This window comes from Carlito syrichta, unplaced genomic scaffold, assembly GCF_000164805.1.
Source record: "Carlito syrichta isolate Samal-C Ts95f unplaced genomic scaffold, Tarsius_syrichta-2.0.1 Scaffold304710, whole genome shotgun sequence".
Lineage (NCBI taxonomy): Eukaryota > Metazoa > Chordata > Mammalia > Primates > Tarsiidae > Carlito > Carlito syrichta.
In genome coordinates this window covers 504,110-523,575 of record NW_007248806.1, presented here as the reverse complement: position 1 = coordinate 523,575, position 19,466 = coordinate 504,110, and the positions used below count along the sequence as shown (strand labels likewise).

The 19,466-nt window shown below is 39.8% G+C and overlaps 1 protein-coding gene across 2 annotated transcripts in view; it reads left to right on the top strand.

The window, feature by feature from the left end:
• JMY (junction mediating and regulatory protein, p53 cofactor) overlaps positions 1-19,466 on the top strand; it is a 91,831-nt gene that overhangs the window by 13,133 nt on the left and 59,232 nt on the right. Inside the window, exon 2 of one of the 2 annotated variants that reach the window (XM_021713747.1) lies at positions 18,379-18,552. In XM_021713747.1, coding sequence (XP_021569422.1) covers positions 18,379-18,552 — 174 coding nt within the window. Of the gene's footprint in view, positions 1-18,295; positions 18,553-19,466 lie in introns of those variants that run through there. The other variant, XM_021713748.1, reaches the window with a different exon arrangement.

The window sequence follows — 19,466 nt, the reverse complement described above, 5'->3', positions numbered from 1 at the left end:
ATTCCAGAAACCCCCTGATTACAGTTGATTTGCTGATATTCCAATCGAAATAACTGGTTGGTTTTTATTTATTTATTTTTTTAGTTGGAGTCTCATTCTGTTGCCCAGGCTGGAGTGCAGTGGTATGCTTACGGCCACCGCAGCCTCCACCTGCTGGCCTCAAGTGATCCTTCCTCCTCAACATTCCAAGTAGCTGGAACTACAGGCATGTGCCACCACACCTGGCTAATTTTTTTATTTATTGTAGAGATGAGGTCTTGCCAAGTTGCCCAGGCTGGTCTTCAACCCGTGTGCTCAGGTAGTCCTCTCATCTGGGCCTCCCAAAGTGCTGAGATTATAGGTGTGAGCCACTGCCCCTGGCCTGAAATAACTGTTTAGCATTAACCTTGAAGCCCTTAAAAACACTTGTAAATCTCCTTCATCAATCATTTGTTCAGTAAATAGTTCTTGAGTCAGGTGCTTTTTATTTTTTTGTGAGTCAGAGTTTCAGTCTGTCTCCCAGGCTGGAGTATACAATCATGGCTCACTGGCACCTTGACCTCCTGGGCTCAGTTGATTCTCCCCCCTCAGCCTCCTGGGTAGCTGGTATTACATGTGTGCACCACTACACCTGGCCAGTTTTAAAATTTTTTTGGGAGAGACAAGGTCTCACTGTATTGTTTAGACTGGTCTCGAACTCTTGGGCTCAAATGATCTTCCCACCTCAACCTTCCAAAGTACTGGGATTACAAGTGTAAGCCACCAGGCCCAGCCTGTGCCAGGTGCTTTTAACAGCTCCTTAAGCTTTGCTACAGATTCTACTTATCTATTCTTTCTATTTATACTTCCTTTTGTTTTTTAAGTGCTGGCATTTCTGATCAGTATTTTCATACTTGCTCTTGCAAAATATTGTGTTGTAATCTTTTTCTTTCTTTTTTTGAGCCAGAGTCTCACTCTGTAGCCCAGGCTGGAGTATAGTGCCTTGCTCATGGCCACCACAGCCTCGGCCTGCTGGACTCAGGTGGTCTTTCCGCCTCAGTCCCCCACTAGCTAGAATTACAGGCCCATCGACCACCCCTGGCTACTTTTTAAAATTTATGGTGGAGACAATGTGTCACCGTGTTGCCTAGGCTGGTCTCAAACCCTTGGACTCAGGCAGTTCTCTTGCCTCCGCCTCCCGAAGTGCTGGGATTACAGGCATGAGCCACTACACCTGGCTATGTTTTAATATTTTTCATTGCACACTGCTTTGGGTAGTTTGGGAAGTCTAGTCACCACCTTAAAAATGTTGTCTAGAAATGCCTTTAGGGTACAATATATTTGATAATTGACAACTACCTATAGTTGACTTCTCTCTTCACCTTTCTTTCATTAGTATGATTTTTTTTTTTTTTTTTTTTTAGAGTTGGAGTCTCACTGTTTTGCCCAAGCTGGAGTGCAATACATGCTCACGGCCATCGCAGACTCTACCTGCTGGGCTCAGGTGGTCCTTCGTCTTCAGCCTTCCAAGTAGGGAACTACAGGCGTGTGCCACCACACCCAGCTAATTTTTTGATTTATTGTTGTGATGAGGTCTTGCCATGTTGCCCAGGCTGGTCTTGAACCCGTGGGCTTAGGCAGTCTTCTCACCTCCTCTTCCCAAAGTGCTGGGATTATAGGTGTGAGCCATTGGGCCCAGCTTATTAGCATGATTTTCAAAGGATTCACATTTTTATTTCTTACAAAGAGTATTTAGATATTTACATATGCTGATTTTTTTTTTTTTTTAGTCATATTCTCACTTTGTCACTAAGGCTGAAGTGCAGTGGCACAAAAACAGCCACCACAGTCTTGTTTTGCTGGCCTCAGGTGATCTTTCCACCTCAGCCTTCCACGTAGCTGGAACCACAGGCATGTGTCATCACACCCGGCTAATTTTTTGATTTATTATAGAGATATATTGTAGAGGTCTCACCAAGATGCCCAGGCTGGTCTTGAACCCCTAGGCTCAAGCAATCCTCTCACCTCAGCCTCCCAAAGTCCTGGGATTATAGGTGTGAGCCACCATGCCCAGCTGAATTTTTGATAAATCAATTTATTTGAAATGTCTGTTTCTGTTTAGAGGGAATAGGATGAAAAATTAATATGGTTTAAGACAAGAGCAAATCTTCAGTTACTTTATTATAAAATAATATGCTTCTTATAGGTACAATATTCGATTTTATAAGTATTCTCATTAGAGAGATGAACAAGGACTTTGGTGTACAGTGTTACTAGTTAATGTAGATTTTGCTTCATCTCATCCTTGAATTGTAAATATAGGTAAGCTAGCTAACTGAACAAGTCACAATGTGCACTCTATGAAATGTGAAGCCATACTTATAGATAAGTATGTGCCAAACTTAAGAGCCTCATATCTTACTCTTTCCCAATGAACAACATTGTTATTGCAAATCTTTTTTCTGTTGTTAGTACCAAACTCTTTTCTGACTTAATGACTGGAACAGTGCAGCAGAGCTGAGTATACCGCAATACTTTTAGGGCCAACATCCATCTTGAAAGTATATATACTATATATAGTTTCTGAGTTTTTATAAGATGTTGATTTTGTTTGTTTCCTTGTAATATATAAATAGGTTGTTTGAAAAACTGGACCAGCCCAGTGGGCTCATGCCTTCAGACCAAGGTGGGAGGACCATTTAGGTCAAAAGTTTGAGACCAGCCTTGGCACCATGGTTGGTTGCTGCTATAAAAAAGAAAAAGAAAGAAACGAAAAATTAGCTGGGAATGCCTGTAGTCGCATCTACTCAGGTGACTGAGGTGGGAGGATTACTTGAGCCCAGGAGTTAGAGGTTACAGTGAGCTATGATTGTACCACTGCACTGGGCAACAAAGCAAGATCCTCTCTTTCTTAAAGAAGCAAGCAAGTTGGTCTTTGGTACATGTGTATATTTGTGTGTATACACCTAAGTCTTAAGATTTTATTAAGTGAAATTTTATTCTCCTTCTATTCTGCCATCCCCCACCCTAAATCTCTGGTCACCTTTTTTTTTCTTTTGAATTGGAGTCTCACTCTGTTTCCCAGGCTGCAGTGCAGTGGCATACTCATGGCCATCCCAGTGTCGACCTGCTGGCCTCCAGCGATCCTTCCACCTCAGCGTTCCAAGTAGCCGGAACTGCAGGTGCACGCTATCATGCCTGGCTATTTTTGTTTTATTGTAGAGACGAGGTCTGACCAAGTTGCCTGGGCTGGTGTCGAACCCTTGGGCTCAGGCAGTCCTCTTGCCTCTGCCTTCCAAAGTGCTGGAATCACAGACGTGAGCTACTGTGCCCGGCATTACAACTTTTCATTGTACCTGGATGTTCTGCTTTTCTTTTTGGTTCATTTACTACCCAGAGCACATCCTTCACCTGCTATTCCTCACGTGGTCTGTGGCTTTATCTGGAGTGACTGCCTTCAATTAGTTTGTTTCCCTGGAATTTCCCCCAGTACCATCAGTTTCCAGAATTATTTGCTTCTTCCAAATCTGTTGTTAGGTGATTTTAAGAAGCCATTGATTAGACACATGGTTGACTTTATAACAAGTTTTTTCAGTGTGAAGGAAAGAAACTGTTATATGTGCGCATTGATTTGTAAATGCGTACTGATTCAGAAATGTTAAATATGATTTTTAGAACTGAACTATGGAATCACCCATGCTTTCCTGTGTTCCTATGTTATTGCTTTCCCGTGTCCATTATCTTAGTAAAAACTTGAACTGGTTTTAGCTTTCCTCTCATTTTCCTTGTGGTGTAGCCTTTCCATACTTGCTCCCAAACAATTTAAAGTACTACTTTGCACACTGTGGTACCTACCTCTCCAGCCCTAATACGTAGAACAACAAACTGAATACTTACATTACTTATCATTGTCTTGTTGACAGTGTCCAAGTTGCTGTCATCCAGGATCATCCACATATTAATCCACATATTAGCATCTTACTTAGCCTGGTAGTCTTGCTCTGTTCTGTACATAAACCTTGTGTGTGTGTGTGTGTGTGTGCTGTCTCTCTGTCTGTCTCAGAGTCTCACTCTGTCTCCCAGGCTGAAATGCAGAGGCACAATCACGGCTTACCACAGCCTCAAACTCCTGGGTTCAGGCTTTCCTTCTGCCTCAGGTGCATGCCACTGTGCCTGGCTAACTTTTGATTTTTTTGTAGCGACGAGGTCTCACTGTGTTACCCTGGCTGATCTTGTATTCATGGCTCAAGAGATCCTCCTGCCTCAGCTTCCCAAAGTACTAGTTTAAAAGTATGAGCCAGCACACCCAGCCCCAAGCTTTCTTTTTAGATAGGCTTGTCCTGTCGCCCAGGCTGGAGTGCAGTGACTCTGTCAGAGCTCACTGCAGCCTCGAGCTCCTGGGCTCAAATGATCCTCCCACCTCAGTCTTTCAAGTAGCTAAAATACTTCTGACCCTTAGTCAAGCTTTTTAATCCATTATTTGTGGAATTCACCATATGCACCTCTGTTTTTGCTCCATTGTACAGGGCACTATCCCCTAATGCCTTTCTTTTTTGGTTGTCTTAGTTCCATGCTTCTTTCTAGGGCCAGATCAAGTACTCCTCCCATAGAAATTTATAACCACTGTCAGAAATCAGGAATTTCTGTTAGAATTCAGAAATCAGAGAGGCCTTATGTTGCAGCTGATATCCATAACTAATGACCTAGTTTTTCTCTTTCTGCCCTTTAAAATGCAGGTAAGCCCCAAAGAGATGAAGTTAGATTTTGTTGTTTTCTAATGTCTGGAATCCCCCAGTGTACTGAGTAGGTGCTCACTAGATATTCTTCGATGCAGTTTAAGGTTGGTTTCTCTATGTACTATATATGTACAGAACAGGTATTGTACATTTAATTTGTTTCCCCAGGAGTAAAATGCAGCCAAATTTACCACTGCCTACAAAGGAAAGAATTTGAAAAATCTTTTTTTTGAGACAGGGTCTGTCTTTGCCACCCAGGCTGGAGTACAGTGATGCAATCACAACTGACTGCATCCTGGAATTCACTGCAGCCTGGAACTCCTAGACTCAAGTGACTTTTCTCCCCTCAGCCTCCCAAATAGTTGGTACTATAGACACACTACCATGCCCAACTTTTTTTGTTGTTTAATTTTTTGTAGCAATCCATCTAACTATACTGACCAAGCTGGTCTCCAATTCCTGACCTCAAAGGATCCTCTTGTCTAGTCCTCCCAAAGTAGAGGGATTCAAGGCATGAGCCATGTGCCTGGCCTGAAAATCATTTAAAAATATCAGCTTGGGTCACAACTGTCAGTAGTCCTTGTGCTTTCTAAAGTTAGACTTTGGTATTAACAAATAATAATTGATAGAAATGATATAAAAATGATTCAATAGATTTAGGAGACAGGAACAGAGATCAGCAGTGTGCTTTGTGAATGTGGAAAATGTATGGCACCAGTTCTTATTTGTCAATAGAGGAAACAGACCCAGTAGACCTAAAGGGAGTTAGTTCCCAGGGCCACAGATGAAGTATCATTGCTGGGATAGGCACCTTCCATCTGAGTATCCTAAGTCACCCCATTTCACAAGCAGCTAATTATTTGCGTATTTTAATAATTAATGGTAAAGACATTATTTGCAGATTTTATGTTACTTCCTAAGTATTGCTTTAAATAAAAAAATTAATTAACAAAAGAAAGGAGGCATTCATTCTTAGGCTTGACACATCAGATTTGGGAAAGAGAGTTATGAGACTATGTATTGGAGATTATAGTTTAAATTTTATATTTAAGACTTCAAAAATTATTTCAAGATCTTCACAGATAGTGAAATTCTTTTTTTTTTTTTGAGTTGGAATCTTACTCCATCACCCAGACTGGAGTGCAGTGGCCGCTCCCGGCCACTGCAGCCTCGACCTGCTGGGCTCCGGTGATCCTTCCATCTCAGCCTTCCAAGTGGCTGGAACTACAGACGTGTGCTGCCACGCCCGGCTAATTTTTGATTTATTGTAGAGATGAGGTCTCGCCAAGTTACCCAGGCGGGTCTCGAACCTGCGGGCTCAGGCAGTCCACTCACCTCAGCCTCCCAAAGCGCGGGATTACAGGCTGAGTCACTGAGCCTGGCTGATAGTGAAAGTCTTATCCCAGTGTCAAAGACGTGATTCCAATACTAACTCCAACTGCCAGTGCACAGGGCACAGGAAGTATCTTCTCTCTCCTCCTGTAATTGTAATTAGTCACTGGCTTAGAAGCTAAATTGAATAGGATTGAGGAGAGGAGTACACGGCAACAGAGTAATTTGACAGTTTTCTCTATGCACTGATATTTAAGGAATCTTTCTTGAAAAGAAAGGTTTTTAAACTGTTGTCACTGATTCCTTTAAAAACCTGATAAAAGTTTTGGGTCTTTGCCCTAGAGATATTTTTGCATTACGTAGATGTTTGCTTCAGATGTCAGGTAGTTGAGACCTCCTGGGTTAAGAGCCCCTTCTTACTTGAATTAGCTTGGGGGGACAGAGCAAGGATACATTTAAAAAGGGATCAGTTAGAGACCCTAGAAAGAAGGGAAAGGAAGATGTGTTCTACTTATTAGACTAATACATTTAATTAATGACTTATACAATTCAGCTTCATGTCTTTTAAATGAAGCAGTAGGGCAAAATAATTTTCTGAAATGGCCAGGGTATGTGTCAGATTTTGAAACGGAAGAAATTCAGTTTTATTTTCTGGGCCCCTTTCTGCTGAATCCTGTTGTGACAATTTTTATACTGTGTTGGTTAAGCTTCAGTCCTTCTGAAATCCTTTGCAGGCATATTGTATTCTCATTCAGATCCATTTGTAGTCTTATTCAGTGAATCTTCTCAGATTTAACAAACCTGAGTCTTTCACATTTTAAATGCATCACTCACATTTTAAATTCAGACCTTCTCTCACCATCCCAAGTATTCTTAATTTGAAATAATTCCATTTTCTTTTCTTTTCTTTTTTTTTTGAGTTGGAATCTTACTCTGTCACCCAGGCTGGAGGGCAGTGACATGCTCCCGGCCACCGCAGCCTGGACCTGCTGACTCAGGCGATCCTTCTTTCTCAGTTTTCCAAGTAGCTGAAACTACAGGCACACACCACTATGCCCAGCTAATTGTTTGATATGTTGTAGAGACGAGGTCTCACCAATTGCCCAGGTTGGTCTCGAACCCACGGGCTCAGACAATCCTCTCATCTCGGCCTCTCAAAGTGCTGGGATTATAGGCATGAACCACTGTGCCCAGCCTTACCCAACTTTCTTAATGATTTCTTTTTACTCTTTTTTGAGCATTATTTATTTCACCTTGCACATATTATGGTTACATAACCTACACATGTCCATAGCTCAGTTTATTCCCTGAACTTTGTCAGTTTTAGTTTTGCAAAATAGAATGTTAAATTACGTAATTATAGCAAGTTAGTGATTATTCTTTCACCTGTTGAATTCTTTTACCATGAATTATAGGAAATGATTTAGACTAAAGTCTAAATTTAGTCAGTTGCATCTTTTGAAATTAAATTATAAAATGCATTTTCTTTATTTTAAGATAATTTACAGATACTTAGATTAAAATAGATTGACCACTTAAAGTTAAAATTGCTTTCAAGGCAATCTAATATTGGAAAATCATGCAACTTTATAGCAAAGAAGGCAGATTAATAAATTAGCAGTGTTAGGTGAGATACCGTGGGCTTCTCTGCAAGAGTATTAAGTAGTTGCTGCTTAATAGCTCTGTAAAGTACTATTCTGTTTGAGGATAAAAAGCATGTGGGAAATAACAGACAAATACATTAAAATATTTGAATAGAACAACTGATTTTCTGTCCTGAGTTGTTGCACACATTGTCTGTCCTCAGTTGTCCCACATATTTGTGTAGACTGATACTGTGATTTAATTAATAGACTTATAATGACTTAATGTTTTTGTGTTGGCAGAAGATAATATCTAAAGTTTGTTGTATTTACTTTAGTGTCCCCGTAAGAAGAACCCAAAGAATCCTAGTATCTGAGGGTTTTCTTACTGTTGAATTGTGGCATTTGATCACTTGAAAATGACTCGGGAATTTTACTCTCTCTACAGTAAATAAAAAAATTAGCCGGGCGTGGTAGCGCGCGCCTGTAGTTCCAGCTACTTGAAAGGCTGAGGCAGGAGGATGGCTGGAGCCCAGCAGGTCTGCGGTGGCCAGGAGCGGCCACTACACTCCAGTCTGGGTGTCAGAGTGAGACTCCAACTCAAAAAAAAACAACAAAAAAAGCCATGTTGCTACTGTTTTTTTTCCTTATTCTTTTAACAGTTTTGCTATTCCTGAAACTTTTAGAAAATCATTATCTCAGAGAAAGTATTCGTTTTCAAATGAAGTAAAAGGCAAAAAAAACTTCTGTGAATTTATAATTTTTTGCAGGGAGAGATTATTGCCTTTGTCGACCTAAAAGGAAGAGGCTGAGGCACAAAATATAATTAAACCCTTTGCACTCAGAGACATCCTGTGGATGACCTATCAGCAACTCGACCACACTTTTTTTTACAAAATAGTAAAAAACGAATCACTTCATATAAATAGTATAGTGTTGGAACCAGTTATTTTATTGTGTGATATTTGGCTTATAACGGACTTTTGGACATTGAGGAACTTATGTGTGACCAAAAAAAAAAAAATTAAAATTTTATATCTTATTTTTTTCTAACCTGTGGTAACGTGTGAAACAGTCACCAACATGCATTGTAGGTTCATTGATGCATGTGGTACAATAGTAATTTGTTGGACATTTGCTACCTGGTGTTTTTCTATTCGAGCAGACAATGAGTCTTGTTTTCTTCTACCCACATTAATGATATGTAATTTGGGTGCCTGAACAGAGCATATTTGTATACCTAACCCTTAACTGTACCCCACAATAGAAAAAAAAAAATAATATGTAATTTATTGTCCAATCTGTGCAAAGATGTAGGTGAACGCTTGTGATTTCCTGAAGACTGCTTCTCGATTGATCGTTTCTCAGTATATATTCCATCTCCTTATTTGCCTTTTTTGTGCAGTTTGAATGGAAAACTTCAAGAAAACATACATTTTTGAAAAATTTTCGCTTGCATAACTTTGTCCTGTATAATCACCAGCATTCTCTTCATGTCCCCAGTACTTTGCTAGATTTATGATGTCCCCTCAGAGGGGACATCTGAGTACAAAGGATTAAAAGACTCTTCTACTGAATTGAGTTTGTTCCTTTAATAAAAGATTAGTTGACTGTATTTGTGTGGATTTATTTTTGAGCTCTCTTTTGTTCCATTGGTCTATTTGTCTATTCTTTCTCCATTACCTCATTGTCTTGACGACTACTGTAGTTCTTTAGTATCTAAACTAGTGTTGTTCAATATTGTATTGACTATTTTACGTCTTTTACCTCTCTGTGTAAACAGAGAGAAAAAACATCAGTTTTCTTATATCCAGAAAATAACTTGCAGAGATCTTGATTAGGATTGCATTGAGTTTATAAATCAAATTAGGAAGAACTGACATCTTGTCGATATTGAGTCTTCTAGCCACACATGGAATATTTCCTTAGATTTTTCTTTAATTTCTTTCATAAGAGTTTTATAGCTTTCCTTATGTAGATCTTATACTTATATTGCTAGATTCATACCTAAATATCCCACACACACACTTTTTTTTTGAGTTGGAGTCTTACTCTGTTGCCCAGACTGGAGCGCAGTGGCTCGCTCATGGCCACCACAGCCTCGACCTGCTGGGCTCAGGCGATCCTTCCGCCTCAGCCTTCCAAGAAGCTGGAACTATAGGCAGGTGCCATTATGCCCGACTAATTTTTCTTGATTTATTGTAGAGATGAGGTCTTACCAAGTTGCCCAGGCTGGTCTTGAACTCGTAGGCTCAGGCAGTCCTCTTACCTCGGCCTCCCAAAGTGCTGGGATTGTAGGTGTGAGCCACCATGCCCATCCTAATATTTCATTTTTTGGTGTGCTAATATAAGTGACATTTGGAGCCTTTAAAGACTAATTAAATAAATTTTTTTAGAGACAAGATTTAGCTCTGTGATCAGGCTGGAGTGCAGTGACATAATGATAGCTCACTGTAACCTCAAACTCCTGGGCCTAAGCAATCTTCCTGCTTAAGCCTCCTGAGTAGCTGGGACTATAGGGGTGCACCACTATACCCAGCTAATTTTTTATTTTTTTTGAAGAGACAAAGTCTTTCTGTCTTACCTAGGCTGGTCTCGAACTCCTGGGCTTAAGCAGTACTCCTGCCTCGGTCTCCCAAGGTGCTGGGATTACAGGCATTAGCCACCCTGCCCAACCTCTTTTGAATTTTCTACATAGACAAATATATCATCTGCAAGGAGAGTTTTATTTTTTCTTCTCAGTCGATATACTTTTTATTTCCTTTTCTTAGGCTATTGCTAAACTTCTTGTACTTTGTTAAAGAGGAGTATTAGGAGGGAGCATACTTGCCTTGTGCCTCTTAGTGGGGAAACTTCTAGTATTTCACCATTAAATATAATGTTCAAGGTTTTTTTGTAGATGTACTTTATCAAGTTGAAGGAAGTTTCACTGTATTCCTAGTTTGCTAAGAGTTTTTGTGATGAGTTGGAATTTGTGAAAAGCTTTTTCTGCACCTGTTGATATGACCATGTGATTTTTCTTGTTTAACCTGTTGATGTGATATGTAACATTAATTGATTCTTGAATGTTGAATCAGCCTCATATACTTGGAATAAATCACCTTTAGTTGTGTTATATCATTCTTTTTATATATTGTTAGATTTAATTTGCTAATGTCTTGTAGAGGACTTTTGTGTCTGCTCATGGGAGATGTTAGTCTGTAATTTTTCTTTCTTGGGTTTCTTGTCTATTTTTGGTATTAGGCTAGTGCTGGCCTCATAGAATGAGTTAGATGATAGTCCCTTTGTTTCTGTCTCCTGGAAATGATTGTAGAGAATTGGTATAATTTCTTCCTTAAGTATTTGGTAGAATTCCCCAGTGAATCTGTCTGGACCTGATGCTTACTGTTTTGGAAGATTTTTAGTTATTGATTCAATCTCTTGAATAGATATAGGCCTGTTTATATTAATTTCTATCTTTGTTTTCGTTGAAATTTTTATTATATTTCTTTTTTAATTTTTTTACTCGCTATACTAACAACGATGTTTTGACTGAATTTTTTTCTAGTTCTGACAATTTCTGAGAAAAGAGTGTTGAAATCTCGAACTCTGAATTTACTTCCTTTTTAAAAATTCTTTACATTTTTGCTTCATGGACTTTGAAGCTCTATAATTAGGTATGTACATATATATGATTGTTGTATTTTCCTGATAAATTGACTCTTTCATCTTTATAGGATGTTCTGCATTATCTCCAGCAATATTTTCCATCTTGTGGTCTACTTCATTTGATGTTAATGTAGTCATTGCAGTCTTGTGCTTTACAGTTTGCTTTCAACTTATCAGTGTCTTTGTTTTTAAAATTCATTTTTTGTAGGCAACACGTAGTTGAGGCTTTTTTTTTTTTCTTTTTTAGTTGGCATCTCACTCTGTCACCCAAGCTGGAGTTGGGGTGGCACACTCACAGCCACTGCAGCCTCGACCTGCTGGCCTCAGGTGATCCTTCCATCTCAACCCTCCAAGTAGCTAGAACCACAGGTGTATGCTATCACACCCGGCTAATTTTTAATCTGTTGTAAAGACAAGGTCTCACCATGTTGCCCAGGCTGGTCTCGAACCCCTGGACTCAGGCAGTCCTCTCGCATCCGCCTTCCAAAGTTCTAGGGTTACAGGCATGAGACACTTCACCCGGCAGATTATTTTCTTCTTGTATTGTCTTATTTTTTTACTTGAGGTATGTAGACAAAAATGTTCACTTTTTAAAAAATTGATCACTTTTTAAAAATTTCCCTTTTCCTTTTTTCCTTTCCTGCCTTCTTTTGGGTTAATTCAGTAACTTTAACCTATTGGGTTTTTAGCTGTACTTTCCTGACTTATTACTCGTTTAGTGACTGTCATAGGGATTATGCCATACATAGAGTTAATATTGTATGACTTGATCTGTTTTTCTTTATTTTGAGGAACAGAGTCTTACCCTCACCCAGGCTAGGATGCAGTGGCACAATTGTAGCTCACTGCAGCCTTAAACTCCAGGGCTCATGCGATTTTCCCGCCCTAGCCTCTCCTGTAGCTGGGGTTATAGGTTCAAGCCACTGTGCCTGGTTTGTACCTTTTCATCTTAACTGTAAGAATCTATGTGTGTTGGTATAGATTCATCTCCACCCCTGCCATTTGTGCTGTAGGTGTCATGTTTATTATAGTCACATATATTATAAACCTCACAATACAGTATTATAATTTTTGCTTTGAACATGCATGTATTTTATAGTATTTAAAAGGAAAGTGTCTGTTTGCCCATTTACTTAACCATTTCCAATAGTCTCTTTTCTTTTCTGAAAAATCTGTTTTTCCATCTGTATCATTTTCCTTCAACCTGAACAACTTTAAAAAAAAAAAAAAGAGCAAAACAATTTTAGAGTGTTCATCTGCTTGTGATGAGTTCTTTTGATTTTTTTTTTTTTAAGTAGAGACAGGTCTCACTGTATTGGCCCAGGTGGGCAGGTCTTGAAATCCTGACTCAAGCAGTTCTCCTGCCTCAGCCTCCAAAGTACTGGGATTCCAGGCATGAGCTACCACACCCAGCTGAGTTCTCCTAGTTTTAATTTATCTGAAAATATGTTTATTTTTTCTTTGTTCTTGAATGATGTTTTCTTGGGGATGGGTTGCCAGGTATGTTTTGTTTTTCCCTTTCTGTTCTCTATTGTTTCTAATTTGAACTCAATTTATAGGTACACTTGTTTGTCTCTCTCTCTTTTTTTTTTTTTTGAGTTGGAGTCTCACTCTGTCACCCAGACTGGAGTGCAGTGGCACGCTCCCGGCCACCGCTGCCTCGACCTGCTGGGCTCCAGCAATCCTTCCACTTAGCCTTCCAAGTAACTGGAACTACAGACGCGCACTACCACTCCTGGCTAATTTTTTTTTATTTATTGTAGAGATGAGGTCTCGCCAACTTGCCCAGGCGGGTCTCGAACCCGCGGGCTCAGGCAGTCCACTCACCTCAGCCTCCCAAAGCGTGGGATTACAGGCTGAACCACTGAGCCCGGCTCTTCTTTTTTTTTTATTATAAAGATGTGGGGTAAAATTCAGGGTTCAGTATACAAATGTTGATTATGCAGGTACCCTTATTGATAAGGTATGCCCCTTCCTCCCCTAGCAATTTCCCTCAACTGCCAATCCCACCCCCCTCCCCTGACAGTTTCCCACTAGGGATTCCCAGTTTGCCAATACCTTTCTTATAGTATTATAATAATTGTTCAAGGTCTGCTTATGAATGAAAACATACGGTACTCTGTTCTTTGTTTCTGTGATAGATCACTGAGAATGATCACCTCTAAATCCATTCAAGTTGCTGCAAAGTCCATATGTTTGCCCTTCTTTATTGCTGCATAATATTCCATTGTGTATATGTACCACATTTTTTTAATCCAGTCTAGCTTTGATGGGCAACGTGGTTGGTTCCATGTTTTTGCGATTGTGAATAGAGTTGCAACAACACACTTGTGTAGGTATCTTTTTTGTAATGATTTGAGTTCCTCCAGGTATATTCCCAATAGGGGAATTGCTGGGTCATATGGAAGGTCAATTTCTAGTTCTTTGAGAAATCACCACGCTGTCTTCCAAAGAGGTTGCACTAGTTTGCATTCGCACCAGCAGTGTAGAAGCGTTCCTTTATCCGTATCTTCGCCAGCATCTGTTGTTGTTTGTTTTATTAATGATTGCCATTTTTACTGGGATTAGGTGGTATCTGAATGTGGTTTTCATTTGCATTTCTCTGATGATGAGTGAGGCTGAGTGCTTTTTCATGTGTCTGTTGGCTGCCAGTATATCTTCTTTTGAGAAGTGTCTATTCATGTCTTTTGTCCACTTTTTAATTGGACTGTTTGTTTTTTTCCTTTCCATGCATTTGAGTTCCTTGTAGATCCTAGATGTTAGGCCTTTGTCAGATATACAGTTGGCAAATATTTTTTCCCATTCTGTAGTGGGCTTTCTCCCTGCTCTCTTGATGGTTTCTTTTGTTTTACAGAAGCTTGTTATTTGATGAGATCCCACTTGTCTATCTTGTTTCTTAAGGTATTGGCCTTTAGGGTTCTGAGTAGGAATTGGTTCCCAGTTCCAATTTCCATAAGGCTGTCTCCTGCATTTTCTAAGTTTTTTACAGTTTGAGGTTTTACATTTAGGTCTATGATCCATTTAGAGTTAATTTTTGTGTATGGTGATACGTAGGGGTCCTGTTTAAATCTTCTGCATGTGATCAGCCAGTTTTCCCAGCACCATTTATTAAATAGGTTATTTGTCCCTCTTATGTGTTATTTTTCTATGGCTGTTTTCAGGATATTCACTTTTATTTTTGATTTATAGTACTTTGGCTCTGATAAGCGTACTTGTGGGTAACCTTGCATTTATATGCTTGGGATTATCAACACTTCCTGAATATGTAAATTTATGTCTTTTACCAAGTGTGGAATTTTTCTTGAAATATTTTTTATGACCCATTTTCTCTTCTTCTAGAATTCCAGTTAAGTGCACGTTAAGACCTTTTAATAGACCTCATAGATCCCTGAGGCATTTTTATTTTTCCTTTTATTTCAAATTGGATAATTTCTTTCTTTCTTTTTTTTTTTTTTTTTTTTTTTTGAGTTGGAGTCTCACTTTGTTGCCCAGACTGTAGGGCAGTGGCGTGCAGCTCACGGCTACCGCACCCTCAACCTGCTAGGCTCAGGTGATCCTTACACCTCAGACTTCCCAGTAGCTGGAACATGTACCGCCACACCCAGCTAGTTTTTTAATTTATTGTAGAGACGAGGTCTCACCATGCTGTTCAGGCTGGTCTTGAACCCATGGGCTCAGGCATTCCTCTCACTTCCACCTCCCAGAGTGCTGAGATTCCAGGCGTGATTACATCGTAATTTACCTTTAGGTTCACTTACTGTCACTACTGCTATATTCTGTACCCCTCCAGTGTATTTTTAAATTTTAGATAGTTATTTTTTCAGTTCTAGGATGTCCTTTAATTTTTTATTGGTTTCTGTTTCTTCTTTGAAATTTTCTATTCTTTTTGAACACATTTCCTTTATGTCTATTGGCATCACTGTTGTAATAGCTGCTTTGAAATCTTTGCTAAATCTATATCTGTTTCATCTTATGGTTGGGCTCCATTGATTGCTTTTTGAGTACTGAGTTTTGTTTTTCTATTTCTTTATAGGTCCAATCATTTTGGATTATATCCTGGACATGTGAACAATACATTGTAGAATCTCTGGATTCTGTAATGTTTCTCCAGAGAGTGTTGGTTTCTATGGTTTTGTTTTTGGCAGACAGTAAAGTTGATTGGACTCAAACTTCAAATTCTGCTTACTTTGTAGAGGCAGCAGATGAAATATTTTTTTGTCTGGATTGCTTAGAGCCTGTCCTATACATGTAGAGTTCCATTGATCAGCCAGAGATTTGAGAAGAGTTTATATAAGAATTTGGGGTTTCTCCTCTTAGACTGACTCCTTTTCAGCATCGTCCCCTCACTTACTTGCTGCTGTGATTGTCCTGAATTCTAACCTGAGATTCTTATTATTTTTATTTGATTGAGACTGGGTCTCATTCTGTCACTCAGGCCTGGAGTACAATTGCATGCTTATGGCTCACTGCAGCTTCTATCTCCTAGACTCAGGTGATCCTCCTGTCTCAGCCTCTCAATTAGCTGGGACTACAGGCGCTCACCACCATGCCTAGCTAATTTTTATTTATTTATTTATTTATTTTTTAGTTAAGAGTCTCACTCTGTCACCCAGGCTGGAGTGCAGGTACACAATCATGGCTCACTGCAGCCCCAACTTCCTGGGATCAGGTGATCCTTCTGCCTCAGCCTCCTTAGTAGCTGGGACTACAGACATGTGCCACCACACCCAGCTACTTTTTATAATTTTTTTGTAGAGTTGGGGTGTCTTGCTCTGTTGCGCAGACTGATCTCGAACTTCTGGACTCAAGCAATCCTCTTGCCTCAGCCTCCCAGAGTGCTGGGATTATAGGTGTGAGCCACTGTGCCTGGCCAGATTCTTTAAACCAGAAAGACTAGGCATCTGAGTTTTGCCCACACTTTCCCCTCCTTTTGGCACCCACCGGGACATCCCCTTAGGTTAGGCTGGAAGCCATGAAGTAAAATATCACTTGGAACCTTCTCTACTTCCAAGGAGTCCCTTCCAATTTGTACCTTCCTTGGTCACTCCATAGTACCTCTAGGTAGTTGTTTTGTAACATTTTGCACCAGGGTTGGTCTGATAGAACTACTCAGCTAACCCTGGAGAAGTGGAAATTCTCCATATTAGCTTTGAAAGTTGGGATTACAATAGTTAAAACAAATTATAGCTAATATTTATATAGTACTCTTTGTTTTAAAAGTACTGTAATGTAGATGATCTGATTTATGCTTGCGGATTACACAGTAGGCAGAAAACTGTGTAAATGCTACTATAACTTTGTGCCTAAAACCTGGGCAGGAAATGAATCCAAAGTCTAAATTTATCATGATTATGTGCACAAACTGATACAATACCTAAAAGTTAAAAAGTAGGGAGGAAGATAGCCCAAACTGTAGGTTTGAAAAAGAATAGAATAAATTTTTTGCATTTGGAGAAAATACTGTCATCAGGTAGATAGAGACCAAGAATAAGTAAATATTGTCTGGGCACCAAGACCTCATCTCTACAATAAATCAAAAAATCAGCCGGGCGTGGTAGCGCGCGCCTGTAATTCTGGCTACTCGGAAGGCTGAGGCGGAAGGATCACCGGAGCCCAGCAGATGGAGGCTGCAGTGACCGGAAGTGGCCACTGCACTCCAGTCTGGGCGACAGAGTGAGACTCCAACTCAAAAAAAAAAAAAAAAAAGTAAATATTGTCTTGCTGCATAGTTCTTTCAGTTATTTAAATTAAGCTTCTTTGGGTCGCCTTTTTTCTCCATTCAAAATGAAGTCATAATTTCTCTCTCCCCATCTCTTTGTAGGACCCTTGGTTTTACTATATTACTTTCCTTGTTTTTAAAACTTTTATAATTTTCATAATATTTATTACAGTTTGAAATTTTTAAAAAATTATTTGTTTTTTCACTATACTATAAATTCCATGCAAACATGATTGTGTTTTCATATGCCCAGCTTGTAGGCCAGTGCCTAACATGTATTAGCTGCTCAGTCAGTATTTGTTGAGGAATAAATAAATGAATGAACATACACACACTTACATACACAAGTACCAAATAATTTTAAGAGAGTTGATAATATCTGTATATTCAGCAGAGATGAGGATTGATTGATCATAGCTCACCACAGCCTCTACCTCCTGGGCTCAAGCGATCTTCCTGCCTCAAGTCTCCCAAGTAGTTGGGACTGCAGGCGTGCACCACCATGCCTGGCAAATTTTATTTTATTTTTTTGAGTTGGAATCTCATTCTGCCACCCAGGCTAGAGTGCAGTGGCACGCTTATGGCCTCTGCAGTCTCTACCTACTGGGCTCAGGCGATCCTTCTGCCTCAGCCTTCCAAGTAGCTGGAACTACAGACACAAGTCACCACTCCCAGCTAATTTTTAAAATTTATTTATTGTAGAAATGACATCTCGCCAAGTTGTTCAGGCTGGTCTCAAACCCCTGGGGTCAGATAATCCTCTTGCTCTTACCTCCCAAAGTGCTGAGATTACAGACATGAGTCACCATACCCAGCATCCTGGCTATTTTTTTTTTAGTTAATTAAATTTTTCTGTAGATGAGAGGTCTCGCTGTGTTGCCCAGGCTCATTTAGAACTCTTGGTCTCACATGGTCCTCCTACCTTGGCTTCCCAAAGTACTGAGATTATAGGCGTGAGCCACCATATTGCCTGTTAGGCAGGAATTGAAGAAAGTTAATAAGGAAATGTTCCAAATTGGTATGAGGAAAGGAGTGGAAAGAAGATTTGGGGGAAATTGGTAAGATAATATCGGCAAGAGCTGATAAACTACTCTGTAACAATGAAGTAGCTTGTTTTTTAGATAAATTTGGAGATTACTAAATGGTGGGAGCATTTTTAAAGTATTAAATCTAGGTAGATGGTATCAAGTCCCCAAAGAACGATTCAGGCAGTGATCTTGAGTACTGAGACATCTGAGGCATGGGGATAATGATGAAAAGCGATCAGTGCTTCTAGTTCCTCCGTTTTTTCTATGTTTTTAGAGTCCCAAGGCCCTGAGATGATCAGGAGGAAGTTCAAAGGGAGTATTTTTATGTTGTTAATGATCGATCTTCTTAGTAACGAAACTTTCTTGTTCCATAGCTCTTGGATAAGCACAAGAATACAGAGAGCATGGTTGAGCTTCTGGACTTGTATCAGATGGAGGATGAAGCCTATAGCAGCCTGGCAGAAGCCACAACAGAACTCTATCAGTATTTACTCCAGCCATTCCGAGACATGAGAGAACTCGCCATGCTACGGAGACAACAGATCAAGGTATTTTTTACTAAACCTACATAGTAGCCTTTCTTTTTCATAGTTCTCATCCTGGCTGACCATGCATCTTAACTACAGGAGATTTTTTTGTTTTAAACAGAAATACCAGGTCCTTTTCTCCCTAAGATTCTGTTTTGATTGGTTTTGGGTTGCAGTCTGAACATCTCATGTTATGTTATGTTATATCACATCATCATGTTATGTTACTTTTTGAAAAGATGGCGTCTCCCTATGTTGCACAGACTGGTCTTGAACTCCTGGGCTCAAGCAGTCCTCCCACTTTGTCCTCCCAAAGTGCTGGGATTACAAATGTGAGACGCTGCGCCCAACCCCTGAGCATCTCATTTTAAAGCATCTCTCTTTTTTTTTCTCACCTTGAAATTTTTTATTTTGAAAATGTGGGGTACAGTTCAGGGTTAGGTGTACAAATATTCATTGTGCAGGTACCCTTGTTGATGAGGTGTGCCCCACCCCTTCCCCAGGCAGTTTCCCACTACTGCCAATCCCACCTCACCACCGCCCCCCATGATCCTGCAGTTTCCTACTGCTGTCAGTCCTTTTCTTATAGTATTACAATAGTTGTTCAAGGTTCACTTATGAGTGAGAACATGTGATACTCAGTTCTTAGTTTCTGTGAAAGATCACTCAGTATTACAGACCCTAAGTCCATCCAGGTTGCTGCGAAGTTCATGATTTTGTTCTTCTATATGGCTGTGTGATAGTCCATTGTGTATATGTACCACATTTTTCCTATCCAGTCCTCTTTTGATGGGCAGCACGGTTGGTTCTATGTTCTTGCTGTTGTGAACAATGCTGCGTGTGCAGGTATCTTTTTAATAGAGTGATTTGAGTTCTTCCGGGTATATTCCCAGTAGGGGGGTTGCGGGGTCATATGGAAGGTCGATTTTTAGAAC